This window comes from Panthera tigris, chromosome B4, assembly GCF_018350195.1.
Source record: "Panthera tigris isolate Pti1 chromosome B4, P.tigris_Pti1_mat1.1, whole genome shotgun sequence".
Taxonomy (NCBI): Eukaryota; Metazoa; Chordata; class Mammalia; order Carnivora; family Felidae; genus Panthera; species Panthera tigris.
Window position 1 is genome coordinate 59,508,089 of NC_056666.1, and position 22,955 is coordinate 59,531,043.

Sequence of the window (22,955 nt, forward strand, 5' to 3'; positions counted from 1 at the left end):
GGACATGAGCGGGCAAAGGGAGTCGGAAGTTTCCTTCCCCTGGGCCGCTCTGGTGCTTTCCACCTCTTGAACTGCTTGCCCCCTGTCCCTAGCCGCTTCCCTGCGCTGGTTACCCGCTCCTTGGAGCGGTACTTCCTTTTCCCGGCCTCAGTTGTGAGCTCCTCTTTCCGGATCTGAGGTGCGGAAAGTTTCTTGAAGCTTTGGCCCTAACCCTGTGTGGACGCATCTTCCGTTTCTCTTTTCTTCCTGCCTAAACCCACCTGGGTGCTAACCATTGAGCGGAGGGAAGAGGGACCCTTTCGGTTTTGAGTTTACCGCTTTGCAGAATATATCATGCCTATAACCATTTCTTGTCTCTTGAAAAACTGCCCTCTCAGGAATACTACTCTTTTCCTGGTTTTCTTCCTTTCCAATGTATCCCATCTCTCATAATGGTACCTGTATCCATCCCTCTGTCCAAACGAGAAACCGTTGTCCCTGATTCTGCATTTCCACTTGCACTGAACTGTATTATTTCTTCCACCAGAATTATTGCAGGTACCCACCCTACCCCAGTAGTTTCGCCACCTTCATCCTTCCATACAGTTATTCTGAAATCTGTTTATGTCAGTCCTTAAACTTTGTCAGTAACCATATTGCTGATGGAATTAAGTCTTAATTGTGAGGCATATCATTTAGGGCCTTTTACTATCTATCCCAATTCATTTTACCTTTTTCCTCTCCTCTTACTTCTCCTCCAAATACCTCGATATCCAGTCATACGAGAGAACTGTTTTTCCCCAAACATGTCATGCACTTTCACAACTCTGTGCCTTTGTGTGTGCTGTACCATCTGTTTAGAATGCTAACTCTTCTTCTCCACCCCATGCCCCACCTGTCAAGACCGAATTCATAGATCCTTGTTTTCTCATACTCCCCCAGGTGACATTAATTATGCCACTGTGCTCCCAGGGCACTTGAAACAGCTCTGCAGTATTTATTAGGTTGTATTATTTGTTCATGTATCTGTATCAATTTGAGCTTGAGTCTGGAATCCTGTCTTATTCATCTTTGTAACAAAAGCTGGTCCAATGCCTGGGGGTATAGCAGGCATTATTTGGATGTACATAGCAGGCATCATGTGTGTACACATTTGTAAATATGTATACTTGTAAATACAAGTTCTAAAGATTAATGATAGAAGTCCTTAGTGCCCTTAAATAGCCAGAAGGAACCTTGTATGTTAAAGGCCCCTGATCCGTTTTGAACATGAGAAACTGTACTCCTAACACAGAAGTAATTGTACTTTTAGTATTTGTTGGCTGAGATTATGCATAATGGGAAAAAAAACTAACCTTTTAAGTGATTTGCTATTTTATTTTACTAGTATCTGTCTACATTTGAAAAATAGAGAAATAAGTGGGTGAGCAAATTATTTTAGACTACAGATTGTACTGGGTGCGTGTACATCCATGTAACTTCCAATGACTCCTTGGCCCATAGGTTATAAATAACCAGTTTAGGTTAGTTCCTTGACTTGTCATACCTGTTTGAACCTCCACGTATATGCAACTTATATTTAGCTACAATTCTAAGGTAAAAAAAATTCTCCTATGTCCTTTTAAATCCTGTTCTTCCAATTTTAAAATTTTATCTTCTTCAGGGGTGCCTGGGTTGCTCAGTTTGTTAAGCATCAGACTCTTGATTTCGACTCAGGTCATGATCTCATGGTTCGTGAGTTCCAGCCCTGTGTCAGGTTCTGCACTGCTATCACAGAACCTGCTTGGGATTCTCTGTTTCCCTCTCTCTCTGGCTCTCCCCTGCTTGTGCTCTCTCTCTCTCAAATTAAATAAACATTAAAAACAAATTTATCTTCTTAATAAAGCTTCAAACGTGTTCATTCCATCATTTTCAAAGACCGTAAAAAATTTTCTATGCTTTCAAATGCAGAAATATATTGTCGATAAAAGATGCTTATTTTTATATGTAATTTACATACAGTCTTTCTTGATTTCTTTAGATTAAAAGTTTCTTTTTTTTTTTTTAACGTTTATTTATTTTTGAGACAGAGAGAGACAGAGCATGAATGGGGGAGGGTCAGAGAGAGGGAGACACAGAATCTGAAACAGGCTCCAGGCTCCGAGCTGTCAGCACAGAGCCCGATGCGGGGCTCGAACTCACGGACTGCGAGATCGTGACCTGAGCCGAAGTCGGCTGCTCAACCAACTGAGCCACCCAGGCGCCCCTTAGATTAAAAGTTTCTAAGGAAGCCATAACTATGCTTTTTTATTTTTCTGGTTCCATATGTATCTGTTAATACTATGTACTAATACAGTTAGTATGCCCGAACAATCCAATAAAATTTAAACTAGGTTGTTAATATTTAAGGACAGAGGCACCTGGATGGCTTAGTCAGTGGAGTGTCCCACCTCAGGTCAGGTCATGATCTCACGGTTCATGAGTTCGAGCCCCATGTACATTCACTGTTGTCAGCACAGAGCCCACTTCGGATCCTCTGCCCCTGCCCCACTTGCATGTGCATACGGTCTCTCTCTGTCTCTGTCTCTGTCTCTCTGTCTCTCAAAAATAAACAAACATTAAAAAAAAGCATATTTAAAGAAATTTATGGTGTGTCAGTAGTCACGATATTTCTGTGTAGGTCCAGCTATGGGATAGTGGATTTGTGGATGAAAGAGAAAGAAGAGTGACTTGAATTTCTTTAAATTTTTCTTAACCAAAATGTAAAACTGAACAGCTGGCAGTTGGTATTTTGAGTGGGTGGTGGTTTCTCTTTTATCAGCAGCAGAATGTTCCGAAACCTCTGCCAGGAGTCTGCCAACATCTTTGGGTGGCAAAGTGGGCGAGAATGTGGCTAATGCAGGCAGGGAAAAACCCGCTTTAGAAAAATTCCACCTGTAAATTGGTCCTACCTATGGAAAATAATGTAAGTGCACTGTGACCAGTTATGACAAGCACTATAAAGATAGGCAGATAAATTGAAAATACTCTCTTTTTTTACTGGAGTCTATTTTTAAATATTTAAAACTTGCTAGAGAGTTTGGAAAACAATCTTCTTCCCACTCCACTTACCAGCCAAAAGGGGGAGAAAGCACAATGATTTTCAAAAAAGTTGGCAAAGTAAATGCATGTTATAAACTATTTTAAACTTCTGTTGTTTCACATACAGGAAATGAACACGCGGATTCTTAGAAACTCTGTGTCACTATTTTTCTAAAGTGTTAATAAAATTATGCTTTCAATTATCTGATGTTTATAATTCCTTTCTCTGAATAGGTATATTTTTGTAGTTATAAAACATATTTTAACTATAACTGATTTTGACAGTATTTCATTATGCAACCTAGAGATTTTTTAAAGTGGATGTTAATTTTAATTTCGAAAAACCTGTCAGTAAACATTAATCGATTTTATAATTAACTGTGATGCCCAATTAAAGTGGATTCTAGGCTTTTATTATTCATAAGGGAAAATAGTTGAAATTTTGTGGGTTTTTGTTTTTTTTTGTTTTTTGGGTTTGTTTTTTTTTTTTTTTTTTTTTTTTGGTCTTTTCTTCACTTACAGCCTCGTTTATTTTCTATTGCTGGCTTGATATGCAGTTTTTGTAATATCTTGGAAGTCCCATTGGTAACGCATGGTCAGGGAATTTGCATTGTTTTTCCACCCAGGGAGACAGGTGGTTTTTACATGGCTAAAAGTAAACAGAGTCCTGAGGATCCACGTTGGCTCCTGTGTAGAGCACTAAACTCAGGATCAGAAATTCTATTTCTGGTACTAGCTTGGCTCCTTGCGTTTCCTCATTGATGAAATGGGAATAACATTTGTCCTGTTGACCGAAAGAATATAAGGTAGGATTCTTTGAGTTCAGACATCTACCAACGGTTTGAATTAGTTAAAATTAATAGCTAGCAGTTTGATCTAGAGTGCTCTGGATGTCCATTTAGTTGGAGAGAAGGTTGAATTAGGTTGAAGAGAAGGCTAAGAATAGGTAAACAGTTTTGAAGAAGAAAAGGGTAACTTGCTATATCAGATAGTAAGGGTGTATTTTACAACTGTTAACAGTATAGGCAGCGTGGTATTGTTGTGGAGATAGATAAAGAAAAAGACCCAGAGGTAGAATAGAGAGCTCAGAAACATACCCATACATTTATTGAGAAAACATACAATATGTGTGGCATTAAAATGAGTGGGGGTACTTCTTTCCACAAGAAAGAAGTGATTATGTGACATAGAGATGCTAATTATCATTATAATGGCAATCATATTACAGTATATAAATGTATCAAGTCAACATGTTGTACACCTTAAACTTACATAATGTTATATGTCAAATATATTTCAATAGAAAAAAATTCAGTGGCGGAAGAATGTACGATACAGTAAATGAGACTGGGACAACTAGTTGTCCCCATAAGAAAAAGGAAATATAAATAGATACCTTCCTTCTGCCACACATGCATATAGCCACCAGAAGAATTCATGACAAAGACAAAACCTTGGGGACAGGGAATGCATGATAGTTTTGTCCTTTAGGCAGTGCTAGATAATTGGAAACATTATATAACCTGTTGAGACTATCTTCTTTCAGTCAGCATAACGCCTTTGAGATTCATCTGTATTGTATCAGTACCTCATTTCATATGACTGCTGTACTACAGTACAGTTTTTCCACTCATTTCTCTACACGAAATACCCAGAAGTAGTACTGTTAGGTCATGTGGCAGCTATATGGTTAACTTGGTAAGAAACTGCCAAACCATTTTCTGAACTAGCCATATCATTTTGCATTTTCACCAGCATTATAGGATAGTTCCAGTCACACTGCATCCTTGTCAGCACTTGGAATGTCAGTACTTATTTTAGCCATTTTATTTGGGGTGTAGTGGATCTCATTGTAGTCTTAATTGCATTTCTCTAACGGCTAATGACTTTGAATATATTTTCATGTGCTTATTTGCCATTTATATATCTTTTGATTAAGTGTTAAAGTCTTTTGCTCATTTTAAAAATTGGATCATTTTCAGGGCGCCTGAGTTGCTCAGTCAGTTAAGCGTCTGACTCTTGATTTCAGCTCAGGTCATGATCTGACGGTTCATGGAATCGAGTCCCATGTCAGGCTCTGCACTTCTCTCTCTCTGCCCCTCACCTACCTGTTCCCGCAGTCTGTTTCTCTCCCTCTCTCTCAAAATAAATAAACTTTTTAAAAAATGGATCATATTCTTACTGTTAGTTTTGAGACTTTTTAAAGTATTCTGGATAAAGTCCTTTGTCAGATATGTGATTTGCAAATTTTGCCTCACATTCTGTAGCTTGTCTTTTCAGACTGTCTTAACAGTGCGTTCCCCAGAGCAAACGTTTCTAGTTTTGATGAAGTCTAGTTTATTAAATTTTTCTTTTATGAATCAATCATTTGGTATCATGTGTGAAAAATCTTTGCCTAACCCAGGTCACAGTGATTTTTCTCTGCTTTTCATTTTACATTTACATCTGTGGTCCACTTTGAGTTGATTTTTGGGTAAAGTGTAAGAATTATGTTGGGATTAATTTTTTGGCATATGGCTGTCCAGTCTTCTAACACCATTTGTTGACAAGACTGTCCCTTTGAAGTATCTGTGTACCTTTTTCAAAAATCAGTTGACCATGTTTCTGTGGGCTTATTTCTGACCTCTGTTCTGTCTCTGCCAATACCATGCTGTCTTGATTGCTGTAACTTTATAGTAAGTCCTAAAATTTGGTGGTATGATTTCTCCAACTTTGTTTTCAGAATTCTTTTGGCTATTCTAGTTTCTTTGCATTTTCATAGAAATCTTAGAATTAGCTTGTCAATTTCTACCAAAAGGCCTACTGTGATTTTGATTGGAGATTGCATTAAATCTACAGATCAGTTGGGGAAAATTAACATCCTAGTATGTTGAGTTTCCAGTTTATGAACACAGTGTGTCTCCACTTATTTAGGCCCTTTTTGGTTTCTTTCATTAGCATTTTGTAGTTATCAGTGTACTTACTCAGTATGTTTTTTTAGATTTATACCCCAAACTTTCATTTTTTGAACTATTATAAATGTATTTTTTAAATTTTGGTTTCTACTTGTTCAGTGCTAACAAATAGAAAAACCATGGATTTTTTTTTTTTTTTTTTTTTTTTTTTTTTTTTTTGCACATTGATCTTGTATCTTGTGACACTGCTAAAGTCACATGTTAGCTACAGGAGTTCTTTTTTGGATTCTTTGGGGTTTTTTTTACATAGACTACATGTTGGCTGCTAATAACAGTTTTATTTTTTTCCAATCTATATGTCTTTTATTTCTTAATGACACCAGTATGATATTGAATAGGAGTGGTGTTTGGGGACATCCTTGTTCCTGACTTTACAGAAAACATTCAGTCTTTCACTTAGGTATGATATTGGCTATATTGAAAATGCCCCTTAAATAAACATTAAAAAATTCAAATAAAGGGGGCGGGTGCCTGGGTGACTCAGTTGGTTAAGTGTCAGCTTCGGCTCAGGTCATGATCTCACAGTTCCTGAGTTTGAGCCCCATTTCAGGCTCTGTGCTGATAGCTCAGAGCCTGGAGCTTGTTTCAGATTCTGTGTCTCCCTCTCTCTCTGCCCCTTCACTGCTCGTGTTCTGTCTCTCTCTGTCTGTATCTCAAAAATTAAAAAAAAAAAAAGAAAGAAAACGCCTTTGTCAATTTGAAGCAATCCCCTTCTATTTCTATTTGCAGAGAGTTTTTATTGCAGAGAATTTGTTTTGTTTTTTTTCAAATGCACCAATTAGTATGAAGAAGTGTTTTTTTTGTTTTTGTTTTTTTTTAACGTTTATTTATTTTTGAGACAGAGAGAGACAGAGCATGAACGGGGGAGGGTCAGAGAGAGGGAGACACAGAATCTGAAACAGGCTCCGGGCTCTGAGCTGTCAGCACAGAGCCCGACGCGGGGCTCGAACTCACAGACCGCGAGATCGTGACCTGAGCCGAAGTCGGCCACTTAACCGACTGAGCCACCCAGGCGCCCCTTGTTTTTGTTTTTTAATGGTGGATTACATTGGTTAATATTGAAATGTAGAAACAAACTTGATTTCAGGGATAAACCTTACTTGCTTATGGTGTATTATTCTTTCTATATGTTGCTGATTTGACCTGCCAGTATTTTCTTGAGAATTTTTACATTTATGTTTATGAGGGACATTGGTTTGTGGTTCTCTGTCTCTCTCTCTCTGAAGTGTGTCTGGTGTTGGTTTCAAAGTAATGCTGGCATCATTGTATGAGTTTGGAACTATTTTCTTACATTTTCTCAAAGAGGTTGCATAACATTGGTATTATTTCTTTATATGTTTGGTAGAATTTGCCATTAAAACCATCCAAATAGTGATTTTTTGCAGAATATTTTTAACTACAAATTTAATTTCTTTAATAGTTATAGGACTATTATGGAATAGTTACAGGACTATTAATAGTTACCTGTTTCCTCTTGTGTGACTATGTAGTTTGTGGTTTTAGGGAATTAATCCATTTTGTCTACATTATCCAATTGATGTGTGCAGAATTTATTATTGTATTCACCTGTCCTTTTAATGAGTTAGGAATCTGACCTGATACCCTTTTTTTCATTCCTGACATCAGTAATTTATATCTTCTCTTTTATTTTTATTTGTCCCTTCATCAGTTTTGCTGGAGATTTATCCACTTCATTTGCTTTTTCAAAGAACTAGGTTTTGGTTTCATTGGTTTTTCTCTATTGCTTTCCTGTTTTCAATTTCATTGATTTCTGCTCTTTTATTATTTCCTTCTTTCTATTTACTTTAGAGTTGATTTTGCTCTTTTCCTGGTTTCATAGTTTGAGGCTTAGGTAGTTGATTTGAGATATTTTTAAATTGTTTTTTGTTTTTTTAATGTTGAATTTTGAGAGAGAGCAAGACAGAGCATGAGAGAAGGAGGGGAGAAGAGAGAGGGAGACCCAGAATCCAAAGCAGGTTCCAGGCTCTGAGCTGTCAGCACAAAGCCTGACATGGGGCTCAAACTCACGGACTGTGGGATCATGACCTGAGCCAAAGTCAGACACTAAACTGACTGGGCCACCCAGGCGCCCCTGAGATATTTTCAATTTTCTAATAAAAGAATTTAATGCTACAAATTTCCTTCAAAATACTGTTATACATACATGACAAATTTTTTGATATCTTGTATTTTCATGTTTATTTAGATGAAAGTTTCTGATTTCCAAAGTTTTTTTTTTCCCTCCTGAGTTAGTTGTGTGTTAATTTCGGATTTTCTTATCTCTGTTATTTATTTTAGTTTAATTTCATTATGGCCATGGAACATAATTTATATGATTGCAGTTCTTTTTCATTTGTTAAGGTTTGTTTTGTTATCTAGGATAAGATCTATCATAGTGAAGATCCTGTGCACACTTAAAAATAATATGTATTCTGTTGATACTTATTTTATAAATATTAATTCAGTCTACCCCATTGATGGTGTTTGTTCATGTCTTCTGTATGCTTGCTGATTTTCTGTGTACAAATTCTATCGATTACTGAGAAAGAAATTCTCTATATGCTAGCAAAATCTTATTATTTGTCTTGTTTATTACAACCATCCTAGTGGGTGTGAAGCATCTCATTGTAGTTTTGATTTGCATTTGCCTGATAGTTAATCATGTTGAGCATCTTTTCCTGTGCTTATTAACACTCTGACTTTATTTTGATTAGTGTTTGAATAGTATATCTTTTCCTGTACTTTTACTTTTAACTTACCTATATCATATTTGAAGTAAGTTTCTATAGACTATTTACACTTGGGTTCCGATTTTGTTTTTTTAATTTCTATCTTCTGCTTTTTCTTTTCCCTTTTTCTTTTTTTTTTTATTGAATTATAATTAATTTGCAACGTTATATTAGTTTCTGGTGTACAGCATACTGATTTGACAATTCCGTACATTACTCAGTGCTTACCATAAAAAGTATAGTCCCCATCTGTCACCATATATTATTACAATATTGAATATATTCCCTATGCTCTACTTTTTGTCTCTGTGACTTATAAGTGGAAGCTTGTCCCTCTTAATCCTCTTTATCTATTTTACCCATCCCCCAACCCATCTTCCCTCTGGCAACCACCAGTTCTCTGTATTTAAGAGTCTGTTTTTTTTTTAATTTGTTTTGTTAGTTTTTCTTTTGTTTTTTTAGATTCCACATGTAAGTGAAATCATACAGTATTTGTCATTCTCTATGTGACTTACTTCATTCAGCATAATATTCTGTATGTCCATTCATGTTGTCACAAATGGCAAGATCTCATTCTTATGGCTGAGTAATACTCCATTTTAAGTATATACCACATCTTTATCCATTCTTCTGTTGATGGACACTTAGGTTGCTTCCATCTCCTGGCTATTAGAAACAGTGCTGCTAGAAACATAGGGCTGCACATACATTTTCGAATTAATATTTTTGTTTTCTTTGGGTAAATACCCAATAGGAGGATTAATGGATCATATAATAGACCTGTTTTTAATTTTTTGAGGAACTTGTATACTGTTTTCTACAGTGGCTGCACTAATTTACATTCTCACCAACAATGCATGTGCTTTTTCTCCACATCCTTCCCAACACTTCTTATTTTGTGTCTTTTTTTTTTTTCCTAGCCATTGTGACATGTGAAGTGATTACTTACTGTGGTTTTGATTTGCATTGCCCTGATGATAGTGGTGTTGAGCACTTTTTCATGGGTCTGTTGGCCATCTTTATGTTGTCTTTGGCAAAATGTTCATTGAGGTTCTTTGCCATTTTTAAATTGGTGTATTTGTGGGTTTTTGGTGTTGTGTAAGTTCTTTATATTTTGGGTATATTAGCCCCCTATCAGATATGTCATTACAAATATCTTCTCTCATTCAGTAGGTTGCCTTTTGTTTTGTTGATGGTTTCATCCAGTAAGCAAAAGCTTTTTAGTTTGGTGTTAACCCCAGTAGCTTAATTTTCCTTTTATCTTGTGTGAGGAGACCCATCTAGAAGAACGTTGCTATGGCTGATGTGAAAGAGATTGCTACCTGTGTTTTCTTGTAGGCGTTTTATGGTTTTGGGTCTCACGTTTAAGTTATTAATCCATTTTGAGTTTATTTTTGTGCATGGTGTTAAGAAAATGGTTCAATTTCATTCTTTTGCGTATAGCTGTCCAGTTTTCCCAGTACCATTTATTGAAGAGACTTTCTTTTCCCCCATTGTATATTTTTGCCTCCTTTGCCATAAATTAATTGGTATGTAAATAATGGACTTGTTTCTGGGCTATTTTGTTCTGTTGTTCTGTGTCTTGTTTTGTGCCAGTACCATACTGTTTTGATTACTAGAACTTTGTATTCTATCTTGAAATCTAGGATTGTGATACCTCCTGCTTTGTTCTTTCTCAAGATTGCCTTAGCTATTCAGTGTCTTTTGCAGTTCTATACAAATTTTAGATTTATTTTAGTTCTGTGACAAATGCTATCAGCATTTTGTTAGGGATTGCTTTGAATCTGTAGATTGCTTTGGGTAGTATGGACATTTTAACAATATTAATTCTTCCAATCCATGAGCATGGAATATCTTTTCATTTGTTTGTGTCATCTTTAATTTCTTTCATTAATATTTTATAATTTTCAGAGTACAGATCTTTCACCTCCTTGGTTAATTTCATTCCTAGGTATTTTACTATTGCTACTGTAATTATAAATGGGATTGTTTTCTTGATTTCTCTTTCTGCTCCTCATCAGTGTATAGTAATGTAACAGATTTCTATGTATTAATTTTGTATCCTGCAACTTTACTGAATTCATTTATTCTAATAGTTTTTTGGTGGAGTCATTAGGGTTTTCTGTATATAATATCATGTCATCTGTGCATAGTGACAGTTTTACTTTTTCCTTACCAATTCGGATGCCTTTTATTTCTTTTTCTTTTTTTTTTTTTAACTTTTTTAAATGTTTATTTATTTTTGAGAGAGAGAGTGTGAACAGGGGAGGGGCAGAAAGAGGGAGACACAGAATCTGAAGCAGACTCCAGGGTCTGAGCTGTCAGCACCGAGCCCGATGTGGGGCTTGAACCCACAAACTGCAAGATCATGACCTGAGCTGAAGCCAGACACTCAATCAACTGAGCCACCCAGGCACCCTATTTCTTTTTCTTATCTAATTGTTTCATCTAGAGCTTTTAGTACCGTGTTGAATAAAAATGGTGACAGTGGATATCCTGGTCTTGTTCCGGATCTTAAAGGAAAAGCTCTGTTTTTCATCATTTAATGTTAGCTATGGGTTTCTCATATATGACCTTTGTTATGTTGAAGCATGTTTTCTCTAAAATTACTTCGTTGACACTTTTTATCATGAATTGATGTATTTTGTCAAATGCTTTTTCTGCATCCGTTGAGATGATCATATGGTTTTTATCATTTTTCTTATTTAATGTGAAGTATCACATTGATTGACTTACAAATAGTGAACCACCCTTGCATCCTTTGAATAAATTCTACTTGATCCTGTTGAATGATTTTTTTTTTAAGTATATTATTGAATGAGGTCTGCTAATAGTTTATTGAGGGTTTTTGCATCTCTGTTCAACAGAAATATTGACCTGTAGTTTTCTTTTTTTGTGGGGTCTTTGGTTTTGGTATCAGGGTAATGCTGGCATCCTAGAATAAATCTCAAAGTTTTCCTTCATCTTCCATTTTTTTTTGAATAGTTTAAGAAAAATAGGTATTAACTCTTTAAATGTTTGGTAGAATTCACCTGTGGAGCCTTCTGGTTCTGGACTTTGTTGGGAGTTTTTTGATTACTGATTCAATTTCATTACTAATAATTGGTCTGTTCAGATTTTCTATTTCTTCCTGGTTCACTTTTGGATGATTTTACATTTCTAAGAATTTATCCATTTCTTCTAGATTGTCCAATATGTTGGCATATGATTTTTCATAATTTTCTCTTAGAATCTTTTGTATTTCTATGGTGTTGGTTGTTTCTCCTCCTTCATTTCTGATTTTTTTTTTTTTTTTTTTGAGTCTTCTTTTTTCTCTTGATGAGTCTGGCCAGAGATTTATCAGTTTTATTAATCTTTTCAAAGAACCAGTTCCTGGTTTCCTTGATCTTCTTTATTTTTTTTTAACTTTTATTTCATTTATTTCTGCTCTAATCTTTATTATTTTCTCCCTTCTGCTAGCTTAAGGTTTCTGCTAGTTTTTTTTTATATGAAATTTATTGTCAAATTGGTTTCCATACAACACCCAGTGCTCATCCCAACAGGTGCCCTCCTCAATGCTCATCACCCACTTTCCCCTCCCTCCCACCCCCCATCAACCCTCAGTTTATTCTCAGTTTTTAAGAGTCTCTTATGGTTTGCCTCCTTCCCTCTCTGTAACTTTTTTCCCCCTTCCCCTCCCCCATGGTCTTCTATTAAGTTTCTCAGGATCCACATAAGAGTGAAAACATATGTATCTGTCTTTCTCTATATGACTTCTTTCACTTAGCATAACACCTTCCAGTTCTATCCATGTTGCTACCAAAGGCCATATTTCATTCTTTCTCATTGCCAAGTAGTATTCCATTGTGTATATAAACCACAATTTCTTTATCCATTCATCAGTTGATGGACATTTAGGCTCTTTCCATAATTTGGCTATTGTTGAAAGTGCTGCTATAAACGTTGGGGTACAAGTGCCCCTATGCATCAGCACTCCTGTATCCCTTGGGTAAATTCCTAGCAGTGCTATTGCTGGGTCATAGGGTAGATCTATTTTTAATTTTTTGAGGAACCTCCACACTATTTTCCATAGTGGCTGCACCAGTTTGCATTCCCACCAACAGTGCAAGAGGGTTCCCGTTTCTCCACATCCTCTCCAGCATCTATAGTCTCCTGATTTGTTCATTTTGGCCACTCTGATGGGCGTGAGATGATATCTGAGTGTGGTTTTGATTTGTATTTCCCTGATGAGGAGTGACGTTGAGCATCTTTTCATGTGCCTGTTGGCCATCTGGATGTCTATTTTAGAGATGTGTCTATTCATGTCTTCTGCCCATTTCTTCACTGGATTATTTGTTTTTCAGGTGTGGAGTTTGGTGAGTTCTTTATAGATTTTGGATACTAGCCCTTTGTCTGATATGTCATTTGCAAATATCTTTTCCCATTCTGTCGGTTGCCTTTTAGTTTTGTGGATTGTTTCCTTTGCAGTGCAGATAGGCTTCTGCTAGTTCTTTTTCTAGCTCTTTAAGGTGTAAAGTTAGGTTGTTATTTGAGATTTTTCTTGTTTCTTATTGTAGAGCTGTATCACAATAAATTTCCCTCTTAAAACTGCTTTTGCTGCATCCCAAATATTTTGAACCATTGTGTTTTCATTTTCGTTTGTCTCCATGTATTTTCTTATTTCCTCTTTGATTTCTTGGTTGACCCAGTCATTTGAAGTAGCATGTTGTTTAGCGTCCATATATTTGTGGCATTTCCAAATTTCTTCTAGTTTCATACACAGTTGTGGTTGAAAAAAGATGCTCGATATGATTTCAGTCTTCTTAAATTTATTGAGACTTGTTTTACTGCTTAATATGTGATCTATACTGGAGTATGTTCTGTGTGCACTTGAAAAGAATGTGTATTCTGCTCTTTGGGATTACAGTGTTCTATATGTGTCTGTTAGGTTTGTCTGGTCTAATATGTCATGCAAAGCCATTGTTTCCTTGTTGATTTTCTGTCTAGATTGTTTATCAATTGATATAGGTGGGGTGTTAAGAGCCCGCTAGTATTATTGTATTGCTGTCCATTTCTCCCTTTATGTTTATTAATAATTGTTTTATGTATTTTGGTACTCCTGTGTTGGATGCAGAGATATTTACAGTTGTTATATTCTCCTGATGGATTGATCTCTTTATTTTTATATAGTGCTTTTCTTTGTTTCTTGCTACAGTCTGTGCTTTAATATCTATTTTGTCTGGGGTGCCTGGCTGTCTCAGTCAGTAGAGCATGAGACTTTTGATCTCAGGGTTGAGCCCCATGTTGGGTGTAGAGATTACTTAAAATCTTAAAAAAAATTAAAAATAAAGTATTTTGTCTGATACAAGGATTGCCACCCTGGCTTGCTTTTTTTGTTTTTTGGGTTTTTTTTTTTTTTTTTTAATGTTTGTTTATTTTTGAGAGAATTTGCAAGTGAGGGAGGGGCAGAGAGAGAGGGAGACAGAGGATCTGAAGTGGGCTCTGCACCAATAGCAGAGAGCCCCACTTGGGGCTCAGACTCACAAACTGTGAGATAATGACCTGAGCCAAAGTCAAACTCTTAAGTGACTGAGCCACCCAGGCGCCCCACCCTGGCTTGTTTTTGGTTTTGTTTTTGGCTTCTATTTGTATGGTATGTGTTTTTCCAGTCCTTTCAGTCTGTATATATGTCTTTAGGTCTGAAGTAAGTCTCTTGTAGGCAGCATTTAGATGGGTCTTGTTTCTTTATCCATTAAGTTGCCCCAATTTTTTTTTATTGGAGTTTATTTATGTTTAAAGTAATTATTGATAGGTATGTATTTAATGCCATTTTGTTAATTGTTTTTTAGTTATTTTTGTAGTTCTTCTTTGTTCCTTTCTTTGTCTCTTGCTCTCATCCCTTATGGCTTGGTGGCTTTCTTTGGTGTTATGCTTGGATTCTTTTCTCTTTATCGTGTGTGTGTATTAATAGGTTTTTGATTTGTGGTTACCATTAAGTCCACATATAAAATTTATGTGTGTAGCAGTCATTTGTAATTTAATGGTCACTTAAGTTTAAACACATTAAAAGCACTAAATTGTTACTTCCCCATCACGTTTTATGTATATGATGTCATATTTTACATCTTTTTATTTTGTGTATCTTTGGATTTTTGTAGACATAATTGATTTTTCTATTACTGTATTTTAACCTCCATACTTGTTTTATAAGTGATTTATCTACTACCTTTATTACATACTTGTTTTCACCTGTGAAATAATTTCCTTTCTTAATTTTCTTATTTCTAGTTAGGGCTTTCTCTTCCACTCAGAATTCCCTTTAGCATACTTTGTAAGGCTGGTTTGGTGGCGATGAATTCCTTGAACTTTTGTTGGGAAACTTTACCTCTCTATTCTAAAGATAACTTTACTGAGTGGAGTATACTTGTTTGCAGGGTTTTTTCCTTTCAGCACTTTGAATATATCATACCACCCACTTCTGACCTGCAAAGTTTCTGCTGAAAAATCAGCTTATGGTCTTACAAGAGGGCTTCCCTTGTATGTAGCTGCTTTCTTTTCTCTTGCTGTTTTTAAAATTCTTTATCATTACTTTTAGCCATTTTAATCATTACCTGTCTGTGTGGACCTCCTTGAACTAATCTTGTTGGAGGCTCTTGGTGCTTCCTGGATTTGCAAGTGTGTTTACTTCCCCAGATTAGGGAAGTTTTCAGCTATTAGTTCTTCAAATAGGTTTTCTCTCCTTTTTTCTTTTCCCCTTCTGGGATCTCTGTATTGCAAAGGTTATTATGCTTGATGGTGTCACTGCGTTCCCTTAACCTATTCTCATTTTTTATTCCTTTTTCTTTTTGATGTTCAGCTTGGTTGCTTTCCATTACTGTGTCTCCTAGATCACTAATCCATTCTTCTGCCTCCCTTAATCCCTTGATTACCTCAAGTGTGTTTTTTTGTTTCTCTTACTGAATTATTCATCCCTTGCTGGTTCTTCATCTCTTCCTTGAAGTTCTCATGAATTCATTCACTCTTTCTTAAGTTCAGTGAGTATCTTTATGACCATTACTTGGAATTCTTTATCAGGCATATTGCTTATCTCAGTTTCATTTAGCTCTTTTGCTGTGATTTTGTCCCGTTCTTTCATCTGAGACATAGTCCTGTGACTATGTTTTGTCTAACTCTCCGTGATTGTTTCTGTGTATTAGGTCAGCTACGACTTCTTGAAAGTAGTGACCTTGTGTCAAAGAGGTCCTGTGGTGGCCTATAGTATAATGCCCCCAGGTCAACAGAATCAGGTTTTCCAGCAGTGTCCTATATGGGCTGTATATGTCTTCCTGTTGTGACTGAGCCTTCAGCCCAGTTGACTACAAAGCCTACTGTGGGCACACTGGGCAGGGTTTAGTCCCTGAGTTGTTGAGGAACCTGTGTGAGGCCCAGTTGGCTCATGGGTGGCAGGGTCAGCAGTCAGGCTACCTGTCTGCAATTAGCCTCTCTATGTTGGTACAGCAAAAGGCAGGGCCTTCTCCCTGCAGAGCCCACAGCAGCTTTTTTGGGGGCCTGGGGCCAGCAGTCAAGACTAGGTGTCTAGATTCCACCTCTGGCTGCACTTGCAGGTGCACCAAATGGCAGAGTACTCTTCCTGTACAGCCTGCTAAGAGATTCGGCTCTAGAACTGTGAGCCAGCTGGTATGTGAGATTATCTTTCCCCTCCACAGTGCAGGAGTTTCTTTGGAATGGCACCATTCCCTGCCCGGGCTGCTTGCAGGATAATGGAGGAGCGGGAGTCTCTTCAGAGGGATGTGTGCCAAGATGGGTGGGTTGGAACAGGTAGGTGGCAGGGGAATGTGGGGGCAGGGCATGCAGTGCTAGCAAGTGTGGAGAGTGTTGGTGCTGGTTCCCGCAGGTGTCTGGCTATCTAGGCTAGGCAAGGGAAGGGAAGTGGCCCCCACCATCAATTTTTTCTTGGAGTAATCTCTGAAGATTCCTGCTCTTTCAGCACATGTCCTGAGATTAGTAAATAAGTATCCTTCACATATACCCCAGGCACTTTTCAAACTGTTGCTCCTGTGCCTGAATTATTTGTGATGCTTGCTCTTTAAGGGCAGGGACCAGTTTCCTATTGCCCTCCACCTCTTTTGTTAAGCCAGCTGATTTTTAAAGTCCCCAGAGTTAAACTCTACTGATTTTAAAAGCTCCAGAAGTTAAGCCCCGTTGGTTCTCATAGCCAGATGTTAATGGGAATTTGTCTTCACAGTGCATGTCCCCAGTGCCTGAGATGCCTGGGGTGGGGTCTGATACTCTTCCGTGCTTGTGGTGTCCCTCCCATTTGTGGTTTGTCTTGTCAGGGGGTTGGTTCCCAACCAGTCTCTACCTCTCCTACCTTTCCTACCTTTCCTACCTCTCTACCATTAACTGTGTAAGGTGTGTTCTGCCAGTCTTCAGGTTGTTTTTAGAGTTAGTTGTACAGATGTGACTGTTGTCTTGGTGTGCTCAGGACAGGGTGAGCTGAAGATTCTCATACTCCACCATCTTGGTTCCCCACCCTGGGTCCTGTTTTTTAATTCATTCTGATAATGTCTTTAATTAGTGTGTTTATAACATTTACATGTAGTGTAATTATAAATATGGTTGGATTTAGATCCAACATCTCATGATTTATTTTGTTTGTTCCTTCAATATTTTGTTCCTTTATTTTAATTCATCTCTTGTGATTTTGACTATTATCTCTGTACAGTTTTTCAAGAGGTTTCGCTAGGAATTTTATATATATATATGTGTATATATATGTATGTATATATGTGTGTGTATGTATGTATGTGTGTGTATGTATGTACACATAAGTATACATATATATGTATCTGTACGTATATATGTATATGTGTATGTACATACACATATACATATACATATACACACATACATACATATATAACTAATTACATATTAGCAGGCCCACATTGTCAAGTGCGGGGCTCAATCCCATGAATCATGAGATTGTGACCTGAGCCGAAATTAAGAGTTGGATGATTAGCCAACTGAGCCACCAAAGTACCCCAACGTTTAATAATTTCAAGTGACATGTTGAAACCTTTTCACTTTATAGGTCCATTTACCCTTCCACTTTTATGTCATAGTTATATATTATATCTACATAAATTGAAAATTCTATCAGGTAAAAGTTATAGTTCTTGTTTTCAAACATAAGACATTTTATTTAAAAAAATTTTTTTTATTACGTTTCTTTATTTTTTGAGAGGCAGAGAGAGACAGAGCATGAGCGGGGGAGGGGCAGAGAGAGAGAGGGAGACACAGAATCCGAAACAGGCTCCAGGCTCTGAGCTGTCAGCACAGAGCCCGACACGGGGCTCGAACTCACGGACCATGAGATCATGACCTGAGCCGAAGTCGGACACTCAACTGACTGAGCCACCCAGGCGCCCCCTCAAACATAAGACATTTTAAAACTTTTTTTAAATAGATCACTGTATTTGCCTATTTCTGTTCTCCTTTTTTCCTGATGCTCTAAGTTGCCTTCTGATACCATTTTGCTTCTCTCTGAAGAATTTCCTTTAGAACAAATCTATTAGAAATGAATTCGTTTTCTTCTGAAAATGATTCTTATTTCACTTTCATGTATGTATGTTATTTTTCCTGGGTATAGAATTCTGGGGTAACAGTTCTGTTCTTTCTGTATTTTAAGTGTTCCACTTTCAGTTTCAATCATTTTGGCTTCTGGCCATCCTGATTCTGATGAAAGATTGATAGTCCTTCAAATTGTTGGTTCTTTATAAGTATCATTTGTCTCTTACTGTTTTCAAGAATTTTTCTTTGTTTTTAGTTTTCAGAAATTTGATTATGATGTGTCTCAGCTTAGACCTACTTGGATTTATCCTGTTTGGGTTTTGCTGAGGCCTGGGAATGATGAAGACAGGAAGATTTCTGAGGAAGAGATAAAGTGTTGCATAATTTAAGCTCATAAATAACTGTTCCAGCTAAATATGTTTCCATATTACTTTTTGCTTTTGTTTCCATATTACTTGATTGACAAGTTAGAATGTAGTTGATAGGAAATACAAACTATAATAGTATTTTAACTTCTGTTACTATTATGTCTTTTCAGCAGAGGGCTTTTTCAATCCGTTCATAAAATAAATATTCTAGTATATTAATGAATGTTACATATTCCTAGAGCATAGAGAGACAACCTTATAAAATCCACTGGGAGATGTTAAAAAAAAAAATCCTTTAGGAATGGTTTTAGTCCTCATTTCATCTTTAATATTTTTCCAGGGGCACCTGGGTGGCTCAGTTGGTTAAGCATCCATCTATTGGTTTCAGCTCAGGTCATGATCTCATGCTTTGTGAGTTCAAACCCCACATCAGGCTCTATGCTGACAGTGCAGAGCCTGCTTGGGATTCTCTCTCTCCCTCTCTCTCTCTGCCCCTCTCCCACTCTTTCTGTCTCTCTCCCCAAAATAAATAAACCTAAAATAATTTTTTTAATTAAAAAAAAAATAAAAATTTTCCAGATTTATCTACAAATAAAGCATGCACTGGGCCATATCTTATGCTATCCAAAAAAATTCTCTATCCATGTTTTGAATACTGTGGCCAGTTTTTTCCTATTGGAATGAAATGTTTCATGGAGTTTCTAGAGTCCATTTGAGGTTTCATCTGGTGCTATCAAGTCACCATTCTGATTGTGGCAGCTCTTATCTTTATAGATTTTACAACTTGATCATCCCATGTTTCTTTTTGGAATGTCAGACCAGATTTTGCGTGTCTGTGATGGAATCTTTGAACTTCTCCATAGATTTATGATTTTATTGTTTTATCTGAGGCCCCTGCATAAGGATTTGTGGTCAAAGAACTTAGTTTATAACACACTTTAAAGTAGTTCTATACTTACATATGTATATATACTAGTACATACATAGCATGTTAGCTTGTATAGTATTTTTATTGTGTGTTGTCTATTTTAGGTAGTGTCAAGCTATCAAATATAAGTCAGTTTGTCCCCTCTTCTCCCTCCCTGTTTGTTTTGTTCTGTTTGTTTTTGTGGGTTTATTGGTAAGGGGACTTTAAATAACTTGAAACTTTTACTCTGAAGGATCTAGTGTTTCATGGTAGTGGAGTTAATGGCAGATATGGTGACTTAAATATGAAAGGAAATCTGTATTATTATCCATCTATAGCATTTGGTAATTATCTTTGGAAGTTTGGAGAAAGGACAGGACATTGTTGGATGCTAATGTTTTCCTAGAAGCAGTATCTTGGACAGACACTGGATAGTTGTCCTTCTGTGTTTTAGCTACTATGGGACATTGATAACTAATGACCCTTTTGCTTCTCGTTTTTTCAAGTACCTTTTGCTAAACCTCTCAAATCTTAGAAGACAAATCTTTTGGTTGTTTTATCTGGGGAGCCAGAAGTATTAATTTCCAGCTTGTTTAATTTTGGAAGCTCTCTAGAAATGTCTAGTCACATATTGAAGATTTTGTAAATTGGCAGTTTTACCCTTTCATTTATTCTAATTGAATCCTATTATTCAGGTTTGAACTAGTACAGTAGACTCTAACAGTCACATTCTGTAGCAAATTTCTGTCTTCCTAAAGTTGATGAAATCCTTAATTATAGCTGTTAACTGGGATCCATATGAGAGTTTTAACTTATAGAGCTGGCTTCTGGCCTAGTAATTTTATAGTGTGATTTTACTTTTTGAGAAAACCCTGAAGAGAGTATGGCTCATATAGAAGGTAAGGTAAAACTTAGTATAAAGAGAAAATTTGAAGATAGTAAGTTTCAGGGGCACCTGGGTAGCTTAGTTGGTTGTGTGCCCAACTCTTGATTTCAGCGCAGATTATGATCTCACAGTTCATGAGATCAGCACAGAGCCTGCCTGGGATTCTCTTTCTCCCTCTCTCTGCCCACCCCCAGTTTGTGGCCTGTCTCTGTCATTCTCAAAATAAATAAACAAACAAACAAAAAGATGGTAAGTTTCAGAAGGTTTACATTTTTGAGAGAGATTATTTTAGAATTAAAATTTGTTTTGAGGTCACTGCATACCAAATGGTGAAGCTAACTAACTGTTTCATATTTTGTCTCCTAATATTTTGAGCTCCTCTTAAATATTTATTGATTTTAACGTATCAAAAATTTCTGATAATGGCTGGTGCTCTAAGTAATATATTTTTTTTAATTACTAAGGAAAGTGCAAGAGTTAGGATTATAATAGTTCCTATAAGAAGTAGTTCCTCCAAAAGAAGGACACTTTGACGTAGCATGACACATAAGAGACCACTTTGGCTGGTCAGTGTGTGTTGTGAATGGGGTCTCAGGTCACCTAACTAAGCAGAGGCTAGGAAGGATCTCCTAGTTAGTGACTGAGAATCATGAACCACAGAATATAGACTAATAAAGTGACCTTTTTCACAAATAACAAGATGAGAGAGTGCCCTCATGAAGAGCACAATTTTTTTTTTTATTAAAGATTTTATTTGGGGGCACCTGGGTTGGTTAAGCATCTGACCTCGGCTCAGGTCAGAATCTCGCTGTTTATGAGTTCGAGCCCCCCGTCGGGCTCTGTGCTGACAGCTCAGAGCCTGGAGCCTGTGTCTCCTTCTCTGTTCCTCCCCTGCTCATGTTCTCTCTCTCAAAAATAAATAAAAACATTTAAAAAAATAAAAATAAAAAGATTTTATTTTTCAGTAATCTCTACACCTAAACATGGAACTTGAACTTAAAACCCTAAGATCAAGAGTCACATGCTCTACCAGCCGAGCCAGCCAGGTGCCCCAAAAGCACAATTTTTATACAATATAAAATGTATTCACTTGATTTGTGCTTCTTTTCCCCACCATAAATTCAGTGTGTTTTAAATACATTCTGATTATTTCTGCAAATCATTTATATATGCTTTAATTTTTTTACTATTATAAATTCACTTTCAAGCTTATGCCATCCTAACAGAAGCAAAACTGCAAGGGTTCTTAGATGTTTTTTTCTCCCCATGAACAGTCCTATAACAATTGCAGCTTAAGAAGCATATCTATGTTAACATGAACCTAAAATAATAAAATGGTATGCTGGCTTTGTTTTGAATCTTGATTTTAATTTTATAGGTATTCCTTTAGAAATGAGTTGCACAATTGAGAAGGCACTTGCTGATGCCAAAGCTCTTGTTGAAAGATTGAGAGATCATGATGATGCAGCAGAATCTCTGATTGAGCAAACCACAGCTCTTAACAAGCGGGTAGAAGCAATGAAGCAGGTTTGATTTTTCTTCTTTCTTGTTGATTCTTTTTTTAAAAAGCAGTCCTACACATTTATGTATTGCTTGAATCATAAATTTCTGCCTAATTAGTATTTAGGTATTTTTTTAATGTTCTATAGAATTTAAAAGTAGCTTGACTTCTATGTTTTAATTTTACTTTATCATATAATTTTGTCACATCCAGGTGACAGTATATATGCATGTATACTCTAAAAACTGTAGATTTGATCACTTGTTTTTCTGACAGAGTTGCACATTGGAGTTTAGAAAATATATGAATATATTAGGTTCAGATATATATGACAAAAACCAAATAATAACTTTTACTAATAGTGACACATACTTTTTGCTCTCCTATTTTTATAATGTAATGTTCATATTTTTCTCTGTAAAAGTACTTAGTGATGTTATTTAACAATGAAGTAGTTTTTGAAAATGATGTAAGGCAGTATCTGGTTTATACATTAGGCAGTTGTTGAATTTGTACTTACTACCTTGTTTTTCATTTAATGCTATCAATAAAAGAAGAAATGAAAAGGACTTCACTTCTTATTCTTTTATATAAGAACTTGCATGTAAGAATTTTCCAGTGGTCCATGGAGTTCAGCTATCATTTTAAGCCTTATGATAAAAATTTTCAACTCTAAGAGAAATATAAAATCTCTGCTATTATGATGGAAATCAGGGGAGATGTATATTCATAGCCTACTCTTGTGAAACTCATCCATTTTGTAAAAGGAAGCAATCCTGGGATGATGCTTTTAACAAAGCTACTAGAAATAATGGAGCAAATTTACTTGTTTTGTTGCCCTAAACAGATTACCTATCTCCCTAACTATACAGTTTGACTCATGCATTCCAGTAAACATATCTGGTATTGAGTTGTAAAAACAAAAGAGTTTGACAACTAAAGTTAAAAACCAAGAATGTTATAATTAATACATTACTAAGTGGAACATTAAAATGCCTTGAATATAGGGGCGCCTGGGT

At 36.4% G+C, this 22,955-nt stretch overlaps 1 protein-coding gene across 3 annotated transcripts in view; it reads left to right on the forward strand.

The window, feature by feature from the left end:
- FGFR1OP2 (FGFR1 oncogene partner 2) overlaps positions 1-22,955 on the forward strand; it is a 34,730-nt gene that overhangs the window by 234 nt on the left and 11,541 nt on the right. For 2 of the 3 annotated variants that reach the window (XM_007075629.3, XM_007075631.3), the window contains exon 2: positions 21,814-21,962. In XM_007075629.3, the coding sequence (XP_007075691.1) occupies positions 21,828-21,962 (135 nt within the window). In that variant the 5' untranslated portion in view covers positions 21,814-21,827. Of the gene's footprint in view, positions 1-20,641; positions 20,685-21,813; positions 21,963-22,955 lie in introns of those variants that run through there. The other variant, XM_042992003.1, reaches the window with a different exon arrangement.